Raw genomic sequence first — 23,624 nt, 5'->3', positions numbered from 1 at the left:
ACAAACGCGGCGCCGCGCGCATGCGCACAAACGCGGCACCGCGTTTCTGCGCATGCGCACTAGCCCCCCTGCAGCACTCCGGAGCGGCAGTGGCGGCTGGAGGGGGCCCTGGGGCAGTAGCCCCGGTGGGCCCCATGCCTCCCAGTCCGACCCTGCACGATAGAAACATCCTTACATGTACCACCTATAAAATGGAAAAGTTCATTCCCTGCTTAACTTGCTAAGGTACAGTTCACTTATGTATTGAGATTGGCATTAAACAGTGTCACATTCCTTGAATTGCCAAAAGCTCTAAACGCCATCTTTAAGGTGTTGTTCTATTCTTTCTATATTCTGCTCTGTGAATTACTCATTTTCCTTACAACTTATTCACTTTAATTCCTATTTATGGGCTGCTCTCTTCCCCATGGTCAGTGAGGGGCGTGGATGCATGCTTACTATTGGGGAACTAGGTTTTCATCCAGGAAGCACAGTAGAAGGGGGATTGCCAATCACAGCCATGCAGTCACACGAAAAATGAAAGGATTCAGTTCCCTATCAGGTCAGCCTAGCTTCTGAATGGTTCCTACAGTGTGCTGAGTGTGTTGGCTCCCCTGCACGGCCTGGGAAAGGAGGCAACAGGAAGTGAAACACATGGGGGTGGGACTAGACTAGTTTGCAGAAATTTTCAATAAATCAACCTGAAACACTACTTTACTCTATTTTTAAGAGTATAATGCTCTGGCACATTCTTGTTTTTCACACAACATGTCTCTTTTAAAGAGATAAGGATAGTCAGATGGGATGATCATTAAAGCTGGGGCAGTGGGGCGACAGCTCTGTAATACACACAATACTTTCTTTATTTGCATTAGGGGAAAGTGAGCAGTTGTTGTCAGATCCATTTAATGCTCATGCACAGCCCATTACTCCAGCCAACAAGCTGACAGGCCTGATTATAATATGGGATATGTATATTACTCCTTGTTAACTGGGGATGGGGGTTAACCCAGTAATTGCAGTCAGCTCCGCTCTGTTGCCCTGGTGCCTGCGGAGGGAGTCACTTGGGGTCGAATCTAATTACCAGGCGAGTTGAAAGCAGCCGCTTCTTTTACAGCGACAGATGTTCCATCGGAACTAATGCGATTTCCTCGCAGTGACCGAGATCCCTGATAATGAATGAGGAACACGTTCGTATCACTGGGGAATCGCTTCTAACATACATGGAATAAGGCAACACAAAGGCTGGTAGCAATTAGTCCTATCCAAAAGGAGTATTTAGGAGTGGCGACTTTGTTAACCCCATCAGTGCAGTGACGGTTTTTTATTTAAAGCGACTCTACAATCTGCAGTTTTCGTTAATAAAGAGTAAATATACTAACAATTGCCAATGGGTCTGTGCTTTTGAATTAGTTGCAATTTTTGTTCCGCACCTTCCAAGTGTAGTACCTATTTATATACCTATTTCACGATAACAACAAGAATGATGAAAAAAATCCAGCTTCCAAAACAATTGGTTCTCTGGCTGCTAGAGTCACTGACCCTAACAACCAGCTAACAGTTAAAGGAAATAAGGGTCTCAACTAGAAATCTTTTCCTGGTGATGCTTATCCAGTCCTCCAGTATTTACTCAGGAACAGAGCTCTGATTACAGGGCTGCTCTCTTTCCTATGGTTAGGTAGAGGCTGAGCTTGCTAAAGCAATTGGACCATGTTTAATTCTAAGTTAGTGGGTGTATACCTGAGTTTTCCACTTGGTCTTGCCCATTACAACCAAAACATACACATAATCCAACCACGCTCCACATGCTTCCTCCAATGCTCTACCCCTTTGTGAAACATGAATTGGACCTTTGCATTTCTTGGACCCGTCTAACTGCCCCTAACTGTAGTACCTTTGTACTCCCTTGATGGTGACCCTGGTCTTTACAACAGATAGTGGCAGTGTACTAATCCACTGATTACAATAGACATCGGGATATAGAGACACCAAGGAGCCTATTAAGCCGAGAATTGAGAATAGGTATGGGCCCATTGCGAGCCCTCTTCATGTTTCCTTTGAAACTCTGAAATGGCTCACATTCTGTTAACAGCCACTGACTCTTGAAAGGTTAATGGTCATTTCTAGTAAAGAAATAATATAAATGTTGTAGAAAATCTGACTTGACTGAATCCATTTAAAATGTCTCAGGGAAAGTGGATGAGACCGAGGACCGGTACTGTTAAGACACAGAGGGATGGTGGTTAATGCACATAATTCATGCTAAGCTGTGACTTTCTGTAGGAAAGGGTCACTCCCCAGAGTGCACAAGTGCACTCATGTATCTGTGTTGCTAGGCTACAGCAAGGTATGCCAGCGGCTAACAAGCACAGTCTTATATAGAAAGGCAGGTTAAACAAAGACATAAGTCAGAACCTTCTATGGTTTGATCCACATGAAGGCAAACATGAACCCACAGGGGAGCAGCTACCAATCCAGTCTCACAAAGGAAAAATAATAGCATTGTGTAGGTATATCAAGAAGCCTTGTCTGGAAGCTCTGGAAGCTGTTGGCAGGAATGGTGACTTTGAAAAGGTAGCGGATACATGGAATTCACTTCTAGAAGAAGCAGAGACAGACTTGGCATAGGCGGAAGGGGTTTCTGACAATCAAAAAGAACACAAAATAACTGTTTTTTACACAGACTTGGGATGGGGTGCACTTGGTCTTTTAATGGCTTTATGCTTCTTAGTGATGTTTCTATATCTGTTTTGACTTCACTAATTGCAGCTATTATTGGAACGCAAAGCTTATTGGCTTTCTCAGATCTGCTAGCCAGAAAACAATCATTCCCTTCCATCTGTCAGTCATTGTTTTGCACGACTCGGCAGAAGGGTGAAAATAATGTAAACATAAGCAAATTCGCCATCATAAAGAGAAAATCACAAGATTATACAAAAATGGGAATGATTTATTTAGATCTTCCGTCTTTGCCATTTAAAGAACCAGTTTTTGTCACACCCAAAGCTTCGACTAACTCTCTCCTATAGTGATGGGCGAATCTTTGCGAAAAAATTAGCAAAACGCATTGAAGTCAATGGGCGCCCGAATATTTTTGACGCGCCAATTTTTTGTGATGTGGCGGATTTTTCACCTGCGAATTGTTGCCACAGTTTTGCGAATTGATTCGATTGCGCCGCAACATGGAAATTCGCCGCAAATTTGTGTCTGCCAAATTTACTCGCCCGTCAGTACTCTCCTACTAAAATTTGACCCATTGATTGTAAAAGGCTCTCCAGCCCCAGGTAAACTTGTGTCATAATGTTGAAGTCCATGGCCCCACACTCTTGCCCCCTCTATGTTTTCATAAGGTTATTCTAGGTGTCGAGTAACTTGATGGACACTTAATTGGTGTTGAGATGGATTGGGCAAGACTCCACAAGAGATACCAACAGTAGCAGTGTGAGTAGCTTTAGTTAATAAAGCCTTTTCCCCAATTAAGCTTACACGTGAAGCCTGGAGTTTAATGTTTACCTCGGGTTCCATGTTGTATCAATCTCAATACCAACACTGAAGACTTGGGTTGAGTGACTGCTGTGGAAAACGTTAGGAGAAACGCCCCATATCAGTCACATCCAGCCAGAACAGCAAGGGGCATTTCATGATGGTGTAAAATTGATAACATAATAAAAACAACAGAAAATTTAGCTTTCATGTACATTTGAAAAGTATTTAGAAGAGCACTCTGGGAAAACTGACATACATGTGTGGTTATTTAACCTTTAAGAAATGTTTAAGGCATATACTGTTACCTTAATATATGCTCTATTTCATTCATTTATTTAATGAAAGTAAAATCTCTAAATAAAAAGTTCATTTGTGTATAATCACAGTGCATTTCCACATTGTACTGTATTTATCTTCCAGGGTTCAACTCCCTTGTCGGAGGAATTATGGGTTTCTCCATCCTTCTCAGTGCAGAAGTTTACAAGCACAATTCTAAAGTCTGGTACCTGGATGGGAGTGTGGGCATCCTCATTGGACTGATAATTATGTCCTATGGCATCAAGTGAGTGAGCGCTTATTGCGTGTGTCTTATGGACAAGCGCCCGTACAGACTTCAGTATTACAGAGCATGCTTCATTCATAAGAAGAGACGGGTGGTTGCTAGGCAACATGGGGGCTGACAGAGTGCAATGTGTGAATGTTTGCTCTAGCCCATGATCTGTCAGGGATTCGTGTAATCTATTTATATATTGGTTACAATAATGGATATAATTTCAAGTCACATGTTATGGTTGGGCTACAGTTGTTCTCTACAATGTTGTGATCTCTTCACCCCTAGGTGTCCAACTGCAATTATCCACTGTTTATGTCTACTCTGTCTACTCTACCCCTGACTCTGCCTACTTCTTCTCTTGCCAACTTTGCTCATGTCTCTTCTGTTCATGTCTCCTCTGCCTATGACTCTTCTGTCTGTGTCTCTTCTGCCCGTGTCTCTTCTGTTCATGTCTCCTCTGCCACTGTCTCTTCTGTTCATGTTTCCTCTGGCCCTGTCTCTTCTGTTCATGTCTCCTCTACCCATGTCTCTTCTGTCCATGTCTCCTCTGCCCATGTCTCTTCTGTCCATGTTTCCTCTGCCCATGTCTCTTCTGTCCATGTCTCCTCTGCCCATGTCTCTTCTGTTCATGTCTACTCTGTTCATGTGTCTTCTATTTATGTCTCCTCTGTCCGTTTCTCTTCTGTCCATATCTCCTCTGCCTGTGTCTCTGCTGTTCCTGTCTCTTCTGCCCATGTCTCTTCTGTTCATGTCTCCTCTGTCCATGTCTCTTCTGTCCATGTGTCCTCTGCCTATGACTCTTCATTTTATGTCTCCTCAGCCCATGTCTCTTCTGCTCATGTTTCCTCTGCCCATATCTCTTCTGTTCATATATCCTCTGTCCATGTCTCTTCTGGTCATGTCTCGTCTGTCCATGTCTCTTATGTCGATGTCCTCTGCCCAATTCAATTTTGTGTATATTTCCTATTCTTCTCCTCTGTGGCTTCTAATCCTTATCATTTACAGCAGGATGTACATTATCCTTTATAATACATTATACTCATATGACTTCTCATATCATTATCATTTACAATAGGGGGTACTTTATGTTATATTATATTGATTCAGACAGGAATATCTAATATACAAATTGCTCTCCATTTAGGCTGCTGATGGACATGGTTCCCAGGGTGAGGCAAACGCGTCACTATGAGATGTTTGAATGAAGGACGCCCGATGCAGTAAGAGAAAGAGACCCCAAGGCTGCTCAGCCATCTCTTGTACATAGGCAAATTCTAACTGTAGGTTAATGGACTATGTGGGTTCCCTTGGAGTTATTTAGGGGCTCATGTAAAACACTCACCTGTACATACAAATGTTATGTGCTTGTAAATGAGCAAAAACAGTATTTTTGTTACTTGGACTGGTGTGAGGACAGGGCAATGCCTTTCTCTTTGTTTTCTCCCTGTATCTGATGCTGGAGATACTTTACAGAAGTAGCACATTGTTAGTGTGAGCGTCTTGCATTGCTTTGTCCAGTTACACCCAGAGAGAAAAAGATCCCCAATTTTGTGAGATTTCAGAAGACAAACATTTAACAGGAGCTGCTGCAAGTGGCGGCTTTGGACCCTCGCTCCCAACAGGGACAGATGGTTCTCTGATTAGCACAGGTGGGCTGTCACGTTAACGAAGCCACTGATTGATCTGCCTTTAGTCATGTGATGTGGATATAATGAGAGCAGCTCTGCTGCTGGGCCCATAAACATATCACTGTAGCAACCCCCACCCCCCAGTGCTGGAAAGCACGTCTGCATGATGTTGTTCAATACAAAGTGGATTAGACGTTACTTAGGTTGCTTTGGAAATTATTTTTAATATATATTTTTATATATATATATATATATATCTTTATGGTGAGTACACAAGGAGGCCCCCTGGCAGTATTTCACTCTTAATAGCATAGTGCCACATTTCAGATTTTTAAAGCAATGAGTCTCTTAGTATAAAAAAAACCTACCCAGAGCTAATCACCGCAGACAGAGACACAACTTTAAAGGAGAACTAAACCATAAAAATTAATATGGCTAAAAATGTCACATTTTATTTACTGAACTTATTGCACGGTTTCAGCTTCTCAATAGCAGCAATGACCCAGGACTTCAAACTTGTCACAGGGGGTCACCATCTTGGAAAGTGTCTGTGACACTCACATGTTCAGTGGGCTCTGAGCCGCTGTTGAGAAGCTAAGCTTAGGGGATGTCACTAATTATCAAGCAGAAAATGAGGTTTGTCTGTAATATAAGCTGATGCTACAGGGCTGATTACTAAATTCTGATGCTAATTGCACTGGTTTCTGTGCTGCCATGTAGTAATTATCTGTATTTATTACTAATCAGCCTTATATTGTGGCATTTCTATTCTATGTGTACTGTATATTGTGAGTGGGTCCCTAAGCTCAGTAAGTGACAGCAGCACAGAGCATGTGCAGTGAATCAGCAGAAAAGAAGATGGGGAGCTACTGGGGCATCTTTGGACACACATATCTTCCCTGCTAAAGGGCCGTGGTTGCCTTGGGCTGGTAAAGAAGCCCAAAACATAATGTACAACATTTCTAGCTACTTCTTTAGTTAAGCTTTAGTTCTCTAAACCATAAAATGAATATGGCTATAAATGTCATATTTTATATACTGAATTTATTGCACCAGCCTAAAGTTTCAGCTTCTCAATAGCAGCAATGATCCAGGACTCCAAACTTCTCACAGGGGGTCACCATCTTGGAAAGTGTCTGTGACACTCACAGTGTCATGTGCATGTGCAGTGAATCAGTAGAAAAGAACATGGGGAGCTACTGGGGCATTTTTGGAGTCACAGATCTTTACTGCTAAAAGGCTGTGGTTGCCTTGGGCTGGTACAGAAGCACAAAACATCATGTACAACATTTCTAGCTACTTCTGCAGAGAAAAGAGATGCAAAGAGGCTGACACTGTTTGCATTTGTCCTCCAGCCTGTTGGGACAGTGTGGGAAGATGGGGGGGACACATTTACAAAGGGTGATTCAGGGGCGTAACTACAGAGGAGGCATAAACTGCGGCTGCAGGGTTGTCCAGGAGGTATAGGGGCCCCAGGAGGCCCTAATTCATATACAATTTCAATAAATATTGATACAACAGTTCAACCTCTATACATTTTGGGGGCCTGAAAAATAACTTGCTGTGGGGCCCAGTGATATCTAGTTACACCACTGGTGTGATTAACCCTGAGTAAGTTTTTAGAGACACAGTGACATGATCCTGCTAATATCTTGAATATGTACTTTCCTTTTAAATGGAAGTTCACCTGGGCTCTTCCTTCAGGAATTACCCAGAAACAAAGGTCTGATCAGTGGTATTACCTTCATGGGTTGCTCTCATTCCCATGGTCTGGAAGGGTGGCTCTTTTACTCTCCTAACAGAGGTCAATGCAGTAGACTGCAGTCCAAGTCCCGCTCCTCTGCCTGACCATGGGAAAGAAAGCAGCCCAGGAACAGGAAATACAAGAAAACAGATAATTCAGTGAGCTTTTTAAAGATTCACTGCACTGATAGTTATAAAGGGACACTAATGCAATAATTCATATATATATATCATGCATGCCATATTAAACAAGAAGGGGCAAATGGGTAACTTATCTTAAAGCACAGTATGAAATGTTCCAACTGATATCAATATGTATGTGAAAGGACTTAAACTGAGGCAGCCAATCAGAATTCACCTTACAGCAAACGTTCATTGACTTTTATTGAATAGTCTGTGGGGTGTTACCTTTATTATATACAGTATATATATATATAGTGTGCCAGTGCCTTGTGATTCCTGAGTGACTGTGAGTCCTGCGCCACGCTACTCTAGATACTATGTAGTGCTATGTACTATTTACAATCTGACATTTTATCCTGGAAGGCAAATGTTATTATTCCATTTTTAATTAAATCACACAGAATTATATAATTTTGGGCCGATGTACATACCCCCACCCCCAACATCAAATGTCTTCCCGAAGGCAAACGATTCCATTCCATTAAACATACAGTCGAACTCACTATTTATGATAAACAACAGTGCCCTTCTTTCCAGCAGGGGCCGCTAATATATTGGTTGGAGTGAAGATAAAGGGTTAATGACTATGACATGAATACATTATGAGGATGGGAATATGGGATGCCATGGAGCAACTTTATAATAAAATGAGCGTTCAGTACTGGAACTAGAAATACAGGGAGATTTCCGTGTTCTTTAAAAAAATGGTACTTTCCTGCATTAGAGCTTCTTCTCCCAGCCTCAGGAAACTGAGAATAGAATAAGAACCTTAGTGAATGAGATGTCCTTTACTTGCTGTACCTCCTTTCAATATCATGATCTTATTTTTTATATTCAGGAAAAGCAATCAAAGGCACTGACACTGTTTAGCATATTGCTTAACCCTTGCACATCTGTCCCAGAGCAATATATAGATATATAGATATAAATGCATAGAGATATTTATAGTGTAGTCTCTGGGTATGGCCTGAAAGTCCCACCTGTCCGCTAATCCTCCACCTCATTGTATTTGTGATGTCATATTTCAGATGTTAACCCATGCCTTACCCTGTCAGAGATCCATGGAGATGAGTGCCTAAAAGCACAGGTGGGGGTTTATGTAACTCCCAAGCACAGAAATGGGCACTGACCTTTTGTATAAGTTAAATTAAAAATGCAGCTAAATGGGGGAAATATTACACCCACCTTTAATTCTCTGCATTTCTCTGCATTTCCTGTTCTTGGGCTGTTCTCTTTCCTGCTGTCAGGAAAGGGTGGAGCTTGGACTTGACTAAGAACTGGGTAAGAAAACAGTGTAGCCTGGTGAAGCAAAAGTTCCCTCTAGTGGCCAAAGCTGCTTTACACTGCCCATGCTCCCATGTAGGACTTTGCTCTACCCCTTTAATTCGCATTTGTTCCTATGGGTCGCTGTGACTCTCAGGCACCAATACGAATGGTGGAAATAGACTTTAGATAAGGGGTGGGTAGGTTTAGAGCACAAACGCTGATCTGTACAGTAAGCACAAATATAACCCCAGAGTTATAGTCAACAATTTCCCTTAGCCATATTCCAACTCCTGGGTTGCTCTCTTCCCATGGTCAGCCAGAAGGCCCGGAGCTTGGTTCTAACAGCTAATTTGGTTAAAATATTGATCAAAACAGGTCATACACAGCAAAACAAATCATGACAGAGCCTTGGTCACTAAAAGTGGGGGCTCCATACATCAAACTACTTTATAATGCTTTTCCATAGACGTCAATGCAATTAGAAATCACCCACTTACTATAGTGTCAGTAAATGAGAGCAACCCAGCGACAGTGTAGAAAAAAAATCTGTGTGTTTTACTACCTGCAACCAGCCGTGTGGATTCACTTATAAGTGACGATAAAGCAAATTTAATGCCAAACATATTTACCCCCTTGAACCGAAACAAACAAAAAATAGATGTGGATTTACTGTAAAAACATGAAGGGATTAGGTAAATTTCCCCTTTAATTAATAATCCCCAGTGCTACAATTTGTATAAATAAAGCTGTGAATAAGAATGCCCTGCAGAGGACACCAGTATATTCCTAGGAGAGGTGTGTTTGTGGGGTGTTTATGTAAGTCTTTAATCTTGCCAGTGATATTGAAACCAAATGTTTGTCAGAACCTAAAGAATTCGGTATTTTCTACTGTACTAGTCCTGATTCTATAGACTGTATCCCCTGAATGTACTGTATATTATTCCACTGAGGTGCAATAGCCCCCCCAAGGGTCAAGGGGGGGAACAACAATCCATGACCAATAAATATTTATTTCAAAGAACAAACTGGCCTTGTGCAATTTATTGTCCGTTTATCTGCAGTGTGGGCGGAGCATTTCCTGGGACCGGGGAGGAGGAGGGGGGGGGTAGCGAGGATAAAAACCAAAAGTTTTGAACTTTTAAAGCCGTACCTCCAGATCTGTTAATCAGCTAGCTTCTGCTGCATTGCTTCAGGAGTCAGAAGCAGCAGTGCAGCAAGTATACATTTCCAGAAAGGCACTGCTGTCAATAGCAGTGACAGTTGCACATGAACCCAGTGAAAATGAGGAATGAACAGATATTGGGAAGTTGCTTAGAATTATTATTTTCTTTCATTCAACACAATTTTATTTCTGCTTTTACATCCCCTTAAAACTCATCCACCCTATTCAGTGGGACCAACAGGATTATCTCTAGACACAGTGCAATGTTTCATATTAAAGGTGAATTCAACCCGTAACTAAAAAAAATCCTACCCCCCTAACAGTGACGGGCCAAGCCAACTGGGCGCCCTAGGCAACCCGTCGGCCAGCCCGCAGCCTGCTCCCCCCTCCGCAAGTGTCTCAACGTGAGTGCGTCTGAATGCAAGCACACCCAGACGCAACCTGCGCACGGATGTGCAGTAGTATAGGGGAAGTCAAGGGAATGATGGAAGAGCATCAGATGGGAGGGGAGAGCGTCGGAGGGAATGGAGAACATTGGGAGGGGAGAGAGTATGATGGGAGGAGAGAACCACAGAGGGGAGGGAGGAGAGCAGGACACAGGGCAGCAAATAGGGACTAGAGGTCAGCGTATGACCAAGTGTCCTTGGTAGACACAAAACGTGTCAGGCCTTGGTTCTTAATTATGGAAAATAAAATGTAAGCCTTTTTAACCCTTTTACAATCTGACTCTGGCTCTACTAATTCGTAGGTCCAGACTTGTGCCAGCCTTTTATGAAGTTTTCTGGTGTTTGCTCCTCTTGCTGAAGGTCTGGGGCGTGTGCACCTGGGCCCACCGTATACAGTGGTAAGCTCAAATAAAAGCATCTAAACGTAGTATCTACAGGCTACACAGTTGTATAGGGACAATTGTATAGGTAGGCAGAAGGTGGTTTTACAGGTACGTTCCTGGCGCCCCCTGTTGTTGCGCCCTAGGCAGGTGCTTCTTCTGCTTACCCCTAGTTCCGGCCCTACCCCCTACCCCACGTAGACCCTCCTCCCCCCCCAGCCTAGCTGCCCCCCCCAACTTTTTACTTACCCCTTGGCACAGATTCAGGGATTGCAGTTCACGGCTGCCATCTTCCGGATCTTCGGTAAGCTGAGACTGAGACCGGCGAAGTGGCACATGCGCAGTTGGAGCAATTTACTGGTTTGTGACAACTGCACCTGCGCTGTAATGGACGGACATTGTCGAAGTGCCGGAAGAAGACATGAAGACCCGGAAGACGGCTGCGATGAACTGCGATCACTGAATCTGCACCAAGGGGTAAGTAAAAAGTTAGGGGCATTTCCCCAGGGGGAGCAAGGCTACGTAGGGTAGGGTTTTTTTTAGTTACTGGTTGAATTCTCCTTTAAGTTCTCTAAGATATTCAAATATCTTGTCTGAGGTCAATCTGCCTACTCCCGACCAACATCTCTATCACTTTATTGAGCTTTCAACTCGGTTACTGGTGATTGTAAAGTAGAGCAGCAGCACCATCTCCTGGCAGACACAGTACATGTTTGTATCTGCAGATCTTTAATATAGAACTAGTGCGCTGATATAAATAAAAGTGTGTATAACACTGGATAGTGAGTTAATGGCAATTGACGTTCACCCATTGGAGAAGTTGGAGTCAAAAAACACCCCTACAGCAGAGATGCCGCCTATACTTAAAGGCTTCAGGGGGCAGAGGCAGGTAGAATGGATACTATAGATTAGCTGGAAAGCATAGGCAGCTTTTCATTAAGGCTAAGCCTCCCCAAACCTGTTTGCCTAAAGAATTAAGAGAAAAGTTAAAGAAAAATTAAAAAACTTCTGTCTCACCAATGTATCTGAGCTTGTTGGGGGAGGGGCAGAGGGTGCTGCTGACTAGTGGCAGTCCTACCTGGTGGACTCCAGTCATGTCATCATGAGATTTTGCACTGAAAATGTGCCAAAATGGTCCGTGTAGTCCTACCCTCAGATAACACCTACCTGAATAGTTCAATGGAATTATTGTGATTGGATATTGGTGACTGTTTCCTTAGCTGCCTAGCAAATAAATATGTTTATGTTAGACATCCAGACGCTCCCGTCTTTATATATTAAATTTTTGGCTAACTAACCATATCAGATACTTTATTCATTTTGCACAGCCTGTTTTTATTTTTACCCTGAACTGTTTCTTTAATGAGCTGCTGCCAGTAAAAAAGGTATTTAATGGAACAAGAGCTCCCTCATGTGATGAAAGTCAGAAACTCCAGGAAACAGAGTGGATAGAAGGATTATCATTTATTATCACTTCCAAACCCTTCAGATGTTGCCTTACTTAGAAAAGACCAGAAAAGTCATCTGACATTGCTCTAGTTTTTCCATTCAGAAATAGAAGTCAAGAGATCAGGGCCGTTTCTGAGTAAGGAGCGTCTGAGCCAGCTCCTTCAATGCCCCCAGCGATTACCTTTTCTGCGACAAAGAGGGTTAGAGGGGGGGCTGCATTGCTAGTGTGGAGAATGCAATCGTGCTCTCTTGCACTAGAGCAGAATTTCCGGTTTAATAAAAGGCCTCATTGGCGCAGAGAAATGTTCCCTTTAAATCTGCTGATAAATTTATTAGGAATTTTAACTTCATTTCTTAAGCGTTACTAACCCTATAGAATAAACAGTATTGTTACGAGATCAAAGTGTACAGTGAGTATTTACCAACCTCAAAGGTTGTCATGGTGAAATGTGATGGACATGTCAGTTTCCAAGGTGCCTTCAGTCATGTGACTTGTGCTCTGATAAACTTCAGTCACTCTTTACTGGGGTGCTGCAATTTGGAGTGATATCACCCCCCTCCCTTCCCTCAAATAGCCCATCAGCAGAACAATGGGAAGGTAACCAGATAACAGCTCCCTGGTACATGAGAACAGCAGTGTCCCACTGTGACTCCTTCAGTTACACTGACACCTGCAATGCTAAAAATGCTCCGATGCACAACCTAGTGAGAACAGCACTGAATAGTAAAAAATTCAAGTCTACCTAACCCAAGGCACGGCTCCTCCACTTACATTGAGTAGGAGAAACAATAGCTTATCTTAAGAAGGCTGGTCTGATATTCTTCAGGTTAGGAAACGTGAATACAATTTCTAATATTTTCCTTCCTTGGCTACTTCATTGTCTGAAACTGACCAGCAGGTGGCGCCATTGTAACAAAATTAATTTGTATAAACAGTATGTGTATGTATCCCTTAATATCTTATTTTAAATAAAAATTGAATGTAAATTGCAAATGTGCTTAGGATAACACCCTCATCAATTTAACATTCACTTATTTTAAAGGTTTATTTATTTTTTAGTGAAAACAGGAACTGTAAGTTTCACTAAGGTATTACACTTGACAAAGAAAAACATGTTTTGTCAATAAAAAGCACTAGCAGCTAGTTCTGAATTTTGTCCTGCTTCTCTGTTTTCTTCATTTTTTAAGCCTATTGCACCACAAGTGGGGCTGCTTTTAGAAGCAATAAGGATAATTATGCCCTCCATTTTTTGATTTTTGGTTATTTTTGTGAACACAGGAACTTAATTGATTCTCTAGGAACCCGGAAAATCTTTAGGATTTGGTAAAAACCCAGTGCTTTGGCTCCATCTTGTGGTAACAATTGAGATTCTTGCCAATAACTAGAAATGTAGAAGGCTTTGGTGCAAGGGAAGCATGTTGGTATAAGAGTAAAACTAAGATGCAACCAAAGCCTGTCTGCAAAACCATAACTCTGGGATTACAAATAAATTTGATACTTTATTTTCCCTGTAATAGACAGTACCCTGACAATAGACTGTCAGAGTAAGTATGCTACCAGGGGCGTAACTACAGAGGAAGCAGACCCTGCGGCTGCAAAGTGACACAGGAGGTACAGGGGCCTGTGAGACCCTAATTCATATACAATTTCAATAAATAGTGCTAAAACAGGTCAGCCTCTAGACGTTTTGGTGGGCCTGTAAAATAATTTGCTGTGGGGCTATACTATGTTCATCTGCTTATAGTTCTGCAGCTTGGCAGGTACAATTCAATATGCATTTCATCTGATGCACTTTCTAAATGCCCAAGGGCCAAACTACCCCTTTAATAATGAGAGCGCTGGGTTGATTGCTGGGTAAAAGTTCAGTGTTACAATGTTCCAGTCAGTGATCCACATTTCCTCTGCACAATGTGCCATTCACACTCAGGGACACAATACAAGGTCACTCTCACAGCTTCTGTTTGTCCTAAAAAGTCTTGCTCAAGCAATCGCCTCTTTTTCTATTATGGGGGAAGTTTACTTTGAAATGAAGTTGTCAGGGTTTTTATGGGGTTTTTTAAATTTTATGTTGGGTCCAATATTATCTGCCAGCAGATTCCTGCTCAGAGCTAGGCACTCAGAAGGTTGTAGGGTTTTGGGCAGAAAAGATCAGATTTTCTGGGCTGTGGGCAAAATAGTGAGCTGGGTGGGCATTTCTGGGTGGAGCAGATACTGATGTGGGACTGAAAGGAAGGGGGTTGGCTGGTCCAGTGGGTCGGACACACATGTCTCGGTCTGTAGGACATTTCTGAGGATTAACACTCTTCTGGGCAGGTGGGAATGAAAAAAACAGACCCAGTATCTACAGGGGGGCCCATGTGTATAACAGATTATTTTCTCCATGGATTGGGGGATAGGACAGGATAAAAAATGTAGTCAAGTGGTCCAGTACCTTAAAGTTACTTAACTAGAGTTAAACATAAGGCTCTGATTGTACTTAAAAACAGTTGAAGGGGCAACAGGTACTGATATAAAATTTAACTGTTTCCATCTTGCCATATTTTCTCCATCATGTCCTACTGTCTCCACCATGTCCTACTTTCTCCATCATGTCCTACTGTCTCCACCATGTCCTACTTTCTCCATCATGTCCTACTGTCTCCATCTTGCCTTGCTGTCTTCATCTTGTCTTACTTTCTTCATCATGTCCTACTGTCTCCATCTTGCCCTACTGGGGGTCATTTATCAACACTGGGCAAAATTGCCCATGGGCAATAACCCATGGCAACCAATCAGATTGTTGCATTCATTGTTCTACTTGCAGCTGGCTTTAAAAAGCTAATCACTGATTGGTTGCTATGGGTAACTGCCCATGGGCAAATTTGCCCAGTGTTGATAAATGAGCCCACTGTCTCCATCTTGTCCTACTTTCTCCACCATGTCCTACTGTCTCCACCTTGTCCTACTGTCTTCATCCTGTCCTACTGTCTCCATCTTGTCCTACTGTCTCCATCTTGTCCTGCTGTTCCTATCTTGTCCTACTGTCTCCATCTTGTCCTACTGTCTTCATCCTGTCCTACTTTTTCCATCCTGTCTTAGTGTCTCTATCTTGTCCTACTGTCTCCATTCTGTCTTACTGTCACCATCATTCACTTCTGCTTCAGTTTTGTCCTTATGCCTCTTTTCTGTCCTACTGTTATGGAGAGATGAGTCACTATATAGTGTCCCCATTACTGTGATAATATTGGTTGGCCTTTAACTCCTTAATCCTGCCACATCCCCACCAGCACAGAGGAGGTTAAAGTGACATTTTTGTCACTAGATACCCATAGGCACAAACCAGATCTTTGTGCAGTTGATGTGACATTGGAAGTGGAAACTTTGTGTCAGGCTGTTACTTGCAGCACATAAATGCCCTGTGCTATTGTCCTGGGGACATTCCTACACTGGACAGCTCATTGCAAGGCTATATCTCTGTTTCAAGTATCAGATCCTCTTCAATGGCATCAGCCACATCCCATGTAAGTATTCTCATATTATTTCTATTCATTTCTAACAGCCTTGCTGAACTACAACTTCCAACTACCCCATATCGTAGAGTAGGAATAGCTTCTGGTTGTCAGGGGTTCTCTGGATCCTTTGGTCCTCATTTCCAAGAGAGGGGATCACAGAAGTGGGGGGGTGTACCCAGGGCAGGTGGAAATGGGGATTTATCATGTACTGATTGGCTAGCAATAAACGTTATATCATTTTCATTCTTATATCTGATTGAATTTATCCATTATTATATCTAGGGCCTAGGGTGCTGGGGCAGTTCCAGGGCCAGGCAGGTGGTATGATTTGGCCCCAACTGATTGCAGTAACTTGATAGCTGCCAACAATAATCCCCTTGCCCATCTCCTCTGTAGGCTGACTGACCCTAAAAAGGTTAGGACAGTAATTGTGCAAAAGGCAGACTTCTATCAGCGAGGAAGGCTTGGGAACTGTGCAGGTACAAGTGCATCCCTGTGCTGGAAGCCTGTTCATATTGTCAAACCTCCCTTTTATAATAAAAGTGCACAAAGGTTTAATGTAAATAAGGTCTCTTATTCTCTACATTTCCTGTTTGTGGATTGTTTTCTTTCTCATGGCAAGTTCTGCTGCACAGTGTGTACTCAACTGAGAAACTGTATGATAGGCCATTGGGCCCTATAGGGAACAATTGCACCATAAAATGACATTATATTACAATGCATTTAGATCAGTGCAATAGAAATTCCCATTTAGTTTTGACCAACTTCCTGCCTGACCTTATGAAAGAGAGCAGCACAGGAGCTACACAAATTATTTACCTTTTATACCCTCAGAGGGAGGTCATTTCAGTGCACGTGGGGCAGGCCGGAGTGCAGATTGGCAATGCATGCTGGGAGTTGTACTGCCTGGAACATGGGATCCTGCCAGATGGGCGACTGCTCACTGACATAATCAGTGATGAGGATGAATCTTTCAGCACCTTCTTCAATGAGACCAGCGGGGGGAAATATGTTCCGCATGCCGTGTTTGTAGATCTGGAGCCAACTGTCATAGGTAAGTGCTGGGTTGGTGGTAATAAAGGTCTTGATGAGCTGGGGCCTAGGGCAACAATTAAACTGGTGTTGGTCTCTTGGGTCAATAAGGGGATAGGATTGCCAGGACACTGGCCAATTTGCTCCTTTTCTAGTTCTGTACCAAATTTGGATGAGTAAGGACAAATGCAGTCAAGAGTGTAATTGCATCACTGGACCCAGTATATATTTGGACCCTACCACCATCTCCCTGACAGGACTTTACCAGGTCCACTCTGCCTTCAGATTCCTCAAGCAGTCATAAGGTCTGCTTCCTTTATATTTATTCCACTGCTTATGGCATAGACCTACTATTTTCAGGCAGCAAATCTCTTAATTTACTTAATCATCAGTAGAGCCTGTTGTCATTACAAAGAAATAACTCATATTGTAACCCATGTGAATACTGTGAATACCCTAACCAATATTGCTGTTACCCTACAGATGAGGTCCGCAAAGGAGCCTATCGGAAGCTTTTCCACCCTGAACAGCTCATTTCAGGCAAGGAAGACGCTGCCAATAATTATGCCCGTGGCCATTACACCATCGGCAAAGAGATTATTGACTCAGTGCTGGAAAGAATACGCAAGATGGTAAGAAAGAGAGTAGCATTGTGTCCACACTTTGAGTGTAGAGTTGATGTGCAGATGATGCCCAGCTTCTTAAAGTGGGTTATAAATACTTCTTTAAGCTCTCCCTTTGTACCTCTGAGATCTCCAAAGTAAGGCACCCAAACATAAGCTGCAAATGTAGAAGAATTCTATTATGAGAATGTTGCTTACTGATTTTACATTATCTTCACATGCTGAGATTACTATGAACAGGGTCAGCAACTTTGGGATATGCAAAGCAGGCAGGAATCTTATTGGAAGATTGTTTTGCATGAATTTGGCTGCAAGCCCTGGAGAGCTGGGGATTAGCCCTGGACTGGTATTCAAAATAGGCTCTGGCATTTCAGGTATATAGAGGCCCATACAGCCGACACAAGCTCACGTAGTAGTGACTGTCTATGGCATCTTACAGCATTTGCTAGAATCCACAGATTGCCAGTCTGGGCATGCTGGGGATACATTTTTATTGAGTACTGTTCAACCTTAATGACGTTGCACTGTAGCTCCCAGCATACATTAATGTGGAAGCTCATTGAGCTGCTGTAAACATAGAGTCCACTAACCAGTTTCCTTTCTTCATTCAACTTTTGTCTTCCCTTCTTCTGATATAGTCTTATACTTATTTGCTTGTTTTGATCTTTTCTATGTTTTTTTACTGGTCTCCACCCGATTTCATCCTTCTTTCTCTCACTTTTTTGTTTTATTGGCTGCACTCTCCCTCATCCTTTTGCTTGTTATTCTTAATTTTCCCACCCATTTCCTCCTGTATACAGGACTCCCTCAGGAGAAAAGCGCTATAGGGTTTATGGAAGTTTTACTCTACAGAGTTCCATCATTTATTAGAGTCTCAAAACAGAGTAAATAGAGCCCTTGTGGTAGGAGTGAATTAGCGAAGCATAGGACCATGAAGAGATATACTATAGCTTTATACAAGACAAACATGATTTCCCCCGTTGTTTCTTCTCTTAGGCAGATCAGTGCAATGCACTTCAGGGCTTCCTTATCTTCCACAGCTTTGGAGGAGGCACTGGTTCGGGTTTCTCTTCCCTACTAATGGAACGTCTCTCTGTTGAATACGGCAGAAAGTCAAAGCTGGAATTCTCCATTTACCCAGCTCCTAAAATGTCCACAGCTGTGGTGGAACCCTATAACTCTGTCCTCACCACCCATACAACCCTGGAGCACTCTGACTGTGCTTTCCTTGTGGACAATGAAGCCATTTATGACATTTGTCAAAGGAACCTTGACATTGAATGTCCAACTCACACAAACCTGAACCGCCTGATTGCCCAGATTGTGTCCTCTATCACGGCTTCCCTCAGATTTGATGGAGCTCTGAATGTGGACCTGGCAGAATTCCAAACCAACTTGGTTCCATTCCCTCGTATCCATTTCCCTGTGGTCTCCTATGCTCCAGTTATCTCTGCTGAGAGAGCTTACCATGAGAAGCTTTCCATAGCTGAGATAACAAATGCTTGCTTTGAGCCAACCAATCAGATGGTGAAATGTAACCCACGAAATGGTAAATATATGGCTTGTTGTATGCTCTACCGTGGTGATGTGGTTCCCAAAGATGTCAATGTTGCCATTGCAAGCATCAAGTCCAGGCGCACCATCCAGTTTGTGGACTGGTGTCCAACTGGTTTCAAGGTTGGTATCAATTACCAGCCACCAACTGTGGTTCCAGGAGGAGACCAAGCCCAGATGCAGCGTGCTGTGTGCATGTTAAGTAACACCACTGCTATTGCTGAAGCCTGGGCTCACCTGGATCACAAGTTTGATCTCATGTATGCCAAGCGTGCCTTTGTGCACTGGTATGTAGGGGAGGGAATGGAGGAAGGGGAGTTCTCCGAGGCCCGTGAGGATATGGCTGCCCTGGAGAAGGATTATGATGAGATCGCTTGTGACTACGTGGAGGAAGAGGATGGGGAAGAAGTCTAATTCACTAAGTCAGAATAATATTACTCATATTATTATTAATTGTTGGTTAGAGCAATAAAGCAATATGGCATTTAGAATTTTAGACCATTTAGACCATGGACAGCCTCCTTATTAAGCACCACGCTGATGTCTGATTAACTCTGTTGACTGTTTCCTAATAAAGAGTTATTGTTTGAGCATTTGTTTTAATTTCTTCAGACAGGGGTGAAAAGATAGTGACAGACATTAAAGGTGGCAATACACTTCCCCAATTAATACTTTCTGTAAAGAGGTCAAAACAGAATAACCATTGGCCAAAGTGACACCAGAAAAAAAGATTTATTGAAAAATAAAGTTCTTCCTAAATTTTCTCTTTTTCTCTACAACAATGAGAACAGGAAACACATGATTCATCTCAATAAAAGGTACATACATATTCAGACATTTACAAATGTTCAGGGATCCAGACCTCTTTATACAGCTCAATCGATTAGCAACACTATACATATTGCAATAATCTCTAGTTTGTGTATGGTGGCCTGCTTAGGACAAGATATATGAAGCAGAGGTGGGCAAGGATATTTTTGGACTCAAGTTGTAGTTTAAGGGCCAAAAATCATAAAGTAAAGCCATAACATGAAAAGATGATGAAGCTGGGACATGCCTGATCTGGAGGACCAATATTTTCTCCACAAACTACAAAACTCTTTTGCTAGCTATAATACGTGGGCCAGATGTGTGTTGTTTGAGTGTACCATTTGACACTAGGCTATTTTCTGGTGGGAGTGGGAACTCATATGGACCGGACACACTGTATTATAATTTTTGTCCCATAATTATAACTATTCTTATCAAAGACAAGACAAAATAACAATTATCTCCAGACAGCATCTATGGGAAAGTCCACTGTATATGTACATGCTCCTGTAGCTAAGTCTCTGTTTGTGATTTAAATATATAGATCTGCCCTTCACATCAACAGCTCCAAACCCAAGTGAATTGTCTTAACAAAGTTATATGTCATTTACTGTATTTGCTGCAGTCTCCACAGAAGGGTGGAAACCAGTAGCCCCCTGTATTCCCCTGAAGAACCTGTTCGCCTCTACACACTTAATTATTATCCCAAAAACTTTGCATGGAGATATATCCCCAGCACGACTTATGAAGTGTTATGGGAAGTTTACCATATCTGCTGCCGTCTCCCAAGAAGGGAGGAAACTGGCAACCCCACAAGCCCTGTTAGCCAAGTTCCTGTTGGCCCTTAAAATATGCTCAGAAATAGAGTCTACCTCTATACATCAACTATTCAAAAGACTTTTTCCCCAGAAAGGTGGAAACCAGCAACCTTTACATACCCTAGAAGCTAAGTTCTTGGTACCCAATGAAATATACAGCCATATAATAGAAATTAAATTTGTGAAGATTCTCATTCATCCAGGTCATGGTATATCTCTAGAAATAAGTCAAATCAACTGGACTTGTGTTTTTCTTGAAGACGTTTCACTAGTCATCCAACTGACTTTCTCAATTCAGAATATTCTGAATTGAGAAAGCCAGTTAGATGACGGCTGAAACGTCTTCGGGGGAAAAAATACAGCGAGTCCAGTTGATTTGATGTATTTCTACAGACTTAGCTTTCCAAAAGACTTTTGTACGGAGACTGTTTAAACAACTCCAACCCTAGCCTTAGCAAAGTCATGGTACTGTATCTGAGTCCCTGGTTCCCATTAAAACTTTCCCAATGACTTGCCATGGAGACAAACCCAACCACATCATGTCTTAGAAACGTAACGTAAAGTTTATTTTGTGTGCCTCATCAATCATTTTATACAAGAGTTTCCAAAAAAGTGGGATCTTCTGAAGAGAATAGCACCTGTGAGTGACACAAGTATATTTATAGAAAGAACAAAAACCAGTGCAACGGACACACAAGAAAGGAGCATTTCTACTTAGGCCCAAGCACTTGCTGGCACAGAGTATGCATTTATATGCATACTCTGAGTATGCATTAATCAATGGTATTGATTTGATTTGATATACCAGATACCTTTGTGAGACACAGTAACCAAGTGCAGGACAGGCAGTAGATAAGTAGGAAGTACAGGTGTTAATTAGCTTTTTGATTGCTGTAAGGGTAAATGGGAATACAGACATTTCTCAGGCAAACTGGATTCCATAGGGCAGAAAAAAACAGGCATTTTGGTAAATCAATGTACAGAACTGATATCTGTGTCACATCAGATCCACGGGAACAGAAACCCTAGCACAGAACAACCTGAAGAGTTAAAGGCACGTACTGTATTAACATAAAATTAAAGCACTAAATGACAGAGCCAGACGATAACCAAACAAAATCCAATTTGTACATGTGCAAAATAAATTGCATACATATATATATATATATGAGATAAATGAGGTTCCCATTGGCAGTGTAACAGTGTATTGTAGATGTCCCATAGTAAAATGGGCTTTAATTGTTATTTCTCTATTTAGGACATTTGTGACAATGACAAACAAGTTAAATAAACAACATTCCCTCGGGTTTATGCAGGGGGCACATAAGGTAAATATATTAGCTTTTTATATAACATTTATCAGTGCAACAAAATATTAAATATTAGGAAATGCCCATTTCTTTCAGAGAGGGGAAATATTAGCTGCTATTGATGGAATGTTTCCACGCAGGGCTTTGTCTTGGGGGCCAACATGGTTGGGGGACATTGATATAAATACAATATAAGTGTACAAACAGCTGCCATCTTGCCCCACTATCATTGTCTTGTCTCCATCGAGCCTCTGTTATTACTATCTTGCTACAGAGTTTTCCTACATCACGCAGAGACATCAAATGTGTTTTAAGCAACAAGTAAAGGGGACAAGTAACCAAAGGCAACAGTAAAGATATGTCAAAAGAAAATGATAATTTTTTGATTTACATTTTTTTTAAAAAGATACAGGGCCCTTTGTGAAAGTCCAACCTTTGGCCAGAGTCCCCCTTAGTTCTTGTGTACAGATATTAGAAACGGTTGGTATTGGGACAGCAAATACATATTTACCCCATATATTCCCTTAACACGTTCTTCCCAAGTCTCACCCTAACTGGTCTTGAGGCTGTACCCCTAATACTACTCCAAGGCTTACTGAGTTATAGGGATATGTGGCAGCACTAAAATACCTAGATTCTAGTTATTTGTTGGCTGGCCTGAAACCCACCGGTTCGTCGGATATGGGCCAAAATTTGAACAAAGTATTCAGTCTATGGGGGCGACCTAACTGTATCAATAATGCAGTTGGTTGTGGAACAAACCCAAGGCAGCAAGTTGACTGCAATACTCTTTATTGGGAGGTAGAGTTACACAACATGTTTCGGGCTGGGCCCTTTGTCAAGTGTGACCTAACTGTGCCCCACTTCTGCATTCGGCAGTGTCTATTTACAGAAGTGCACACCCTCTGTGATGTCAGAGATTTAATTTGTTTTGAATGCTCTTAAGTGGATAGTGGAGAAATGTTCCTTCTCCTGTGTGTGCTAGAACAAGAAAACATACAAAGGTACTAGCTAAGAGACAATATTTATCATGATCTTCCTGGCAATGAGGCAGTCAGCGCATCCACATACCCCCTCCCCCATACATTACTTTGACTTACAGGGGTGGATTGGTAACTATGGAGTATGAATATTATAGAATACTTGAAATCTTGTTAAAAAAATGGTTTCCATGGGAGAGAAAACCATAAGTGTGGACAATTTACAGTAATATACACATCTGTACATACATGTACTTGAGTATGTTTTTTTTCAAAACGCCTCAGTTAATAGTGCTGCTCCAGCAGACGTCTGCAATGAATTTGTTTTTCAAAAGAGCAAACAGATTTTTTTTATATTTAATTTTGAAATCTGACATGGGGCCCAGACATAGTGTCAGTTTTCCAGGTGCCCCCAGTCATGTGCTCAAGGTAAACTTCAGTCACTCTTTACTGCTGCACTGCAAGTTGGAGTGATATCAATCCCCCCCCCCAGTAGTAACCAGATAACAGCTCCCTGGTAGATAGAAGAACAGCAGTGTCAAGTGTGCCAAGTGGGATCAAGTGTGAAATGAAACCAGTCTGCAGTTTAGTATAACCTATTGGGAAAATGATTAACACAATAAGCAGAAGACATTTCCATCTATTTTTGGGTGAATAATTTGGTGGATGTCAGATCTCACGGACCGTCATAAATCGAGCTTTGCACCTTTCACCTGAGAGCCAAATGTGT

At 42.1% G+C, this 23,624-nt stretch overlaps 1 protein-coding gene and 1 non-coding gene across 2 annotated transcripts in view; both read left to right on the top strand.

Moving 5' to 3' along the window:
* tmem163.L (transmembrane protein 163 L homeolog) overlaps window positions 1-9,863 on the top strand; it is a 42,194-nt gene extending 32,331 nt beyond the window's left edge. The window contains 2 exon segments of the mRNA NM_001092814.1: window positions 3,886-4,027; window positions 5,163-9,863. Coding sequence (NP_001086283.1) covers window positions 3,886-4,027; window positions 5,163-5,223 — 203 coding nt within the window. The 3' untranslated portion in view covers window positions 5,224-9,863.
* Window positions 9,864-15,628: 5,765 nt separating this feature from the next.
* tuba1l.L lies at window positions 15,629-19,566 on the top strand. The gene is made up of 4 exons (XR_001933138.2): window positions 15,629-15,776; window positions 16,602-16,821; window positions 17,283-17,431; window positions 18,419-19,566. It is a non-coding gene; the product is annotated as a tubulin alpha 1 like L homeolog (transcript).
* The last annotated feature ends 4,058 nt before the right edge of the window (window positions 19,567-23,624 follow it).

This window comes from Xenopus laevis, chromosome 9_10L (genome assembly GCF_017654675.1).
Source record: "Xenopus laevis strain J_2021 chromosome 9_10L, Xenopus_laevis_v10.1, whole genome shotgun sequence".
NCBI classification, from domain to species: Eukaryota; Metazoa; Chordata; class Amphibia; order Anura; family Pipidae; genus Xenopus; species Xenopus laevis.
This window is presented reverse-complemented; position numbering and strand designations above follow the sequence as displayed.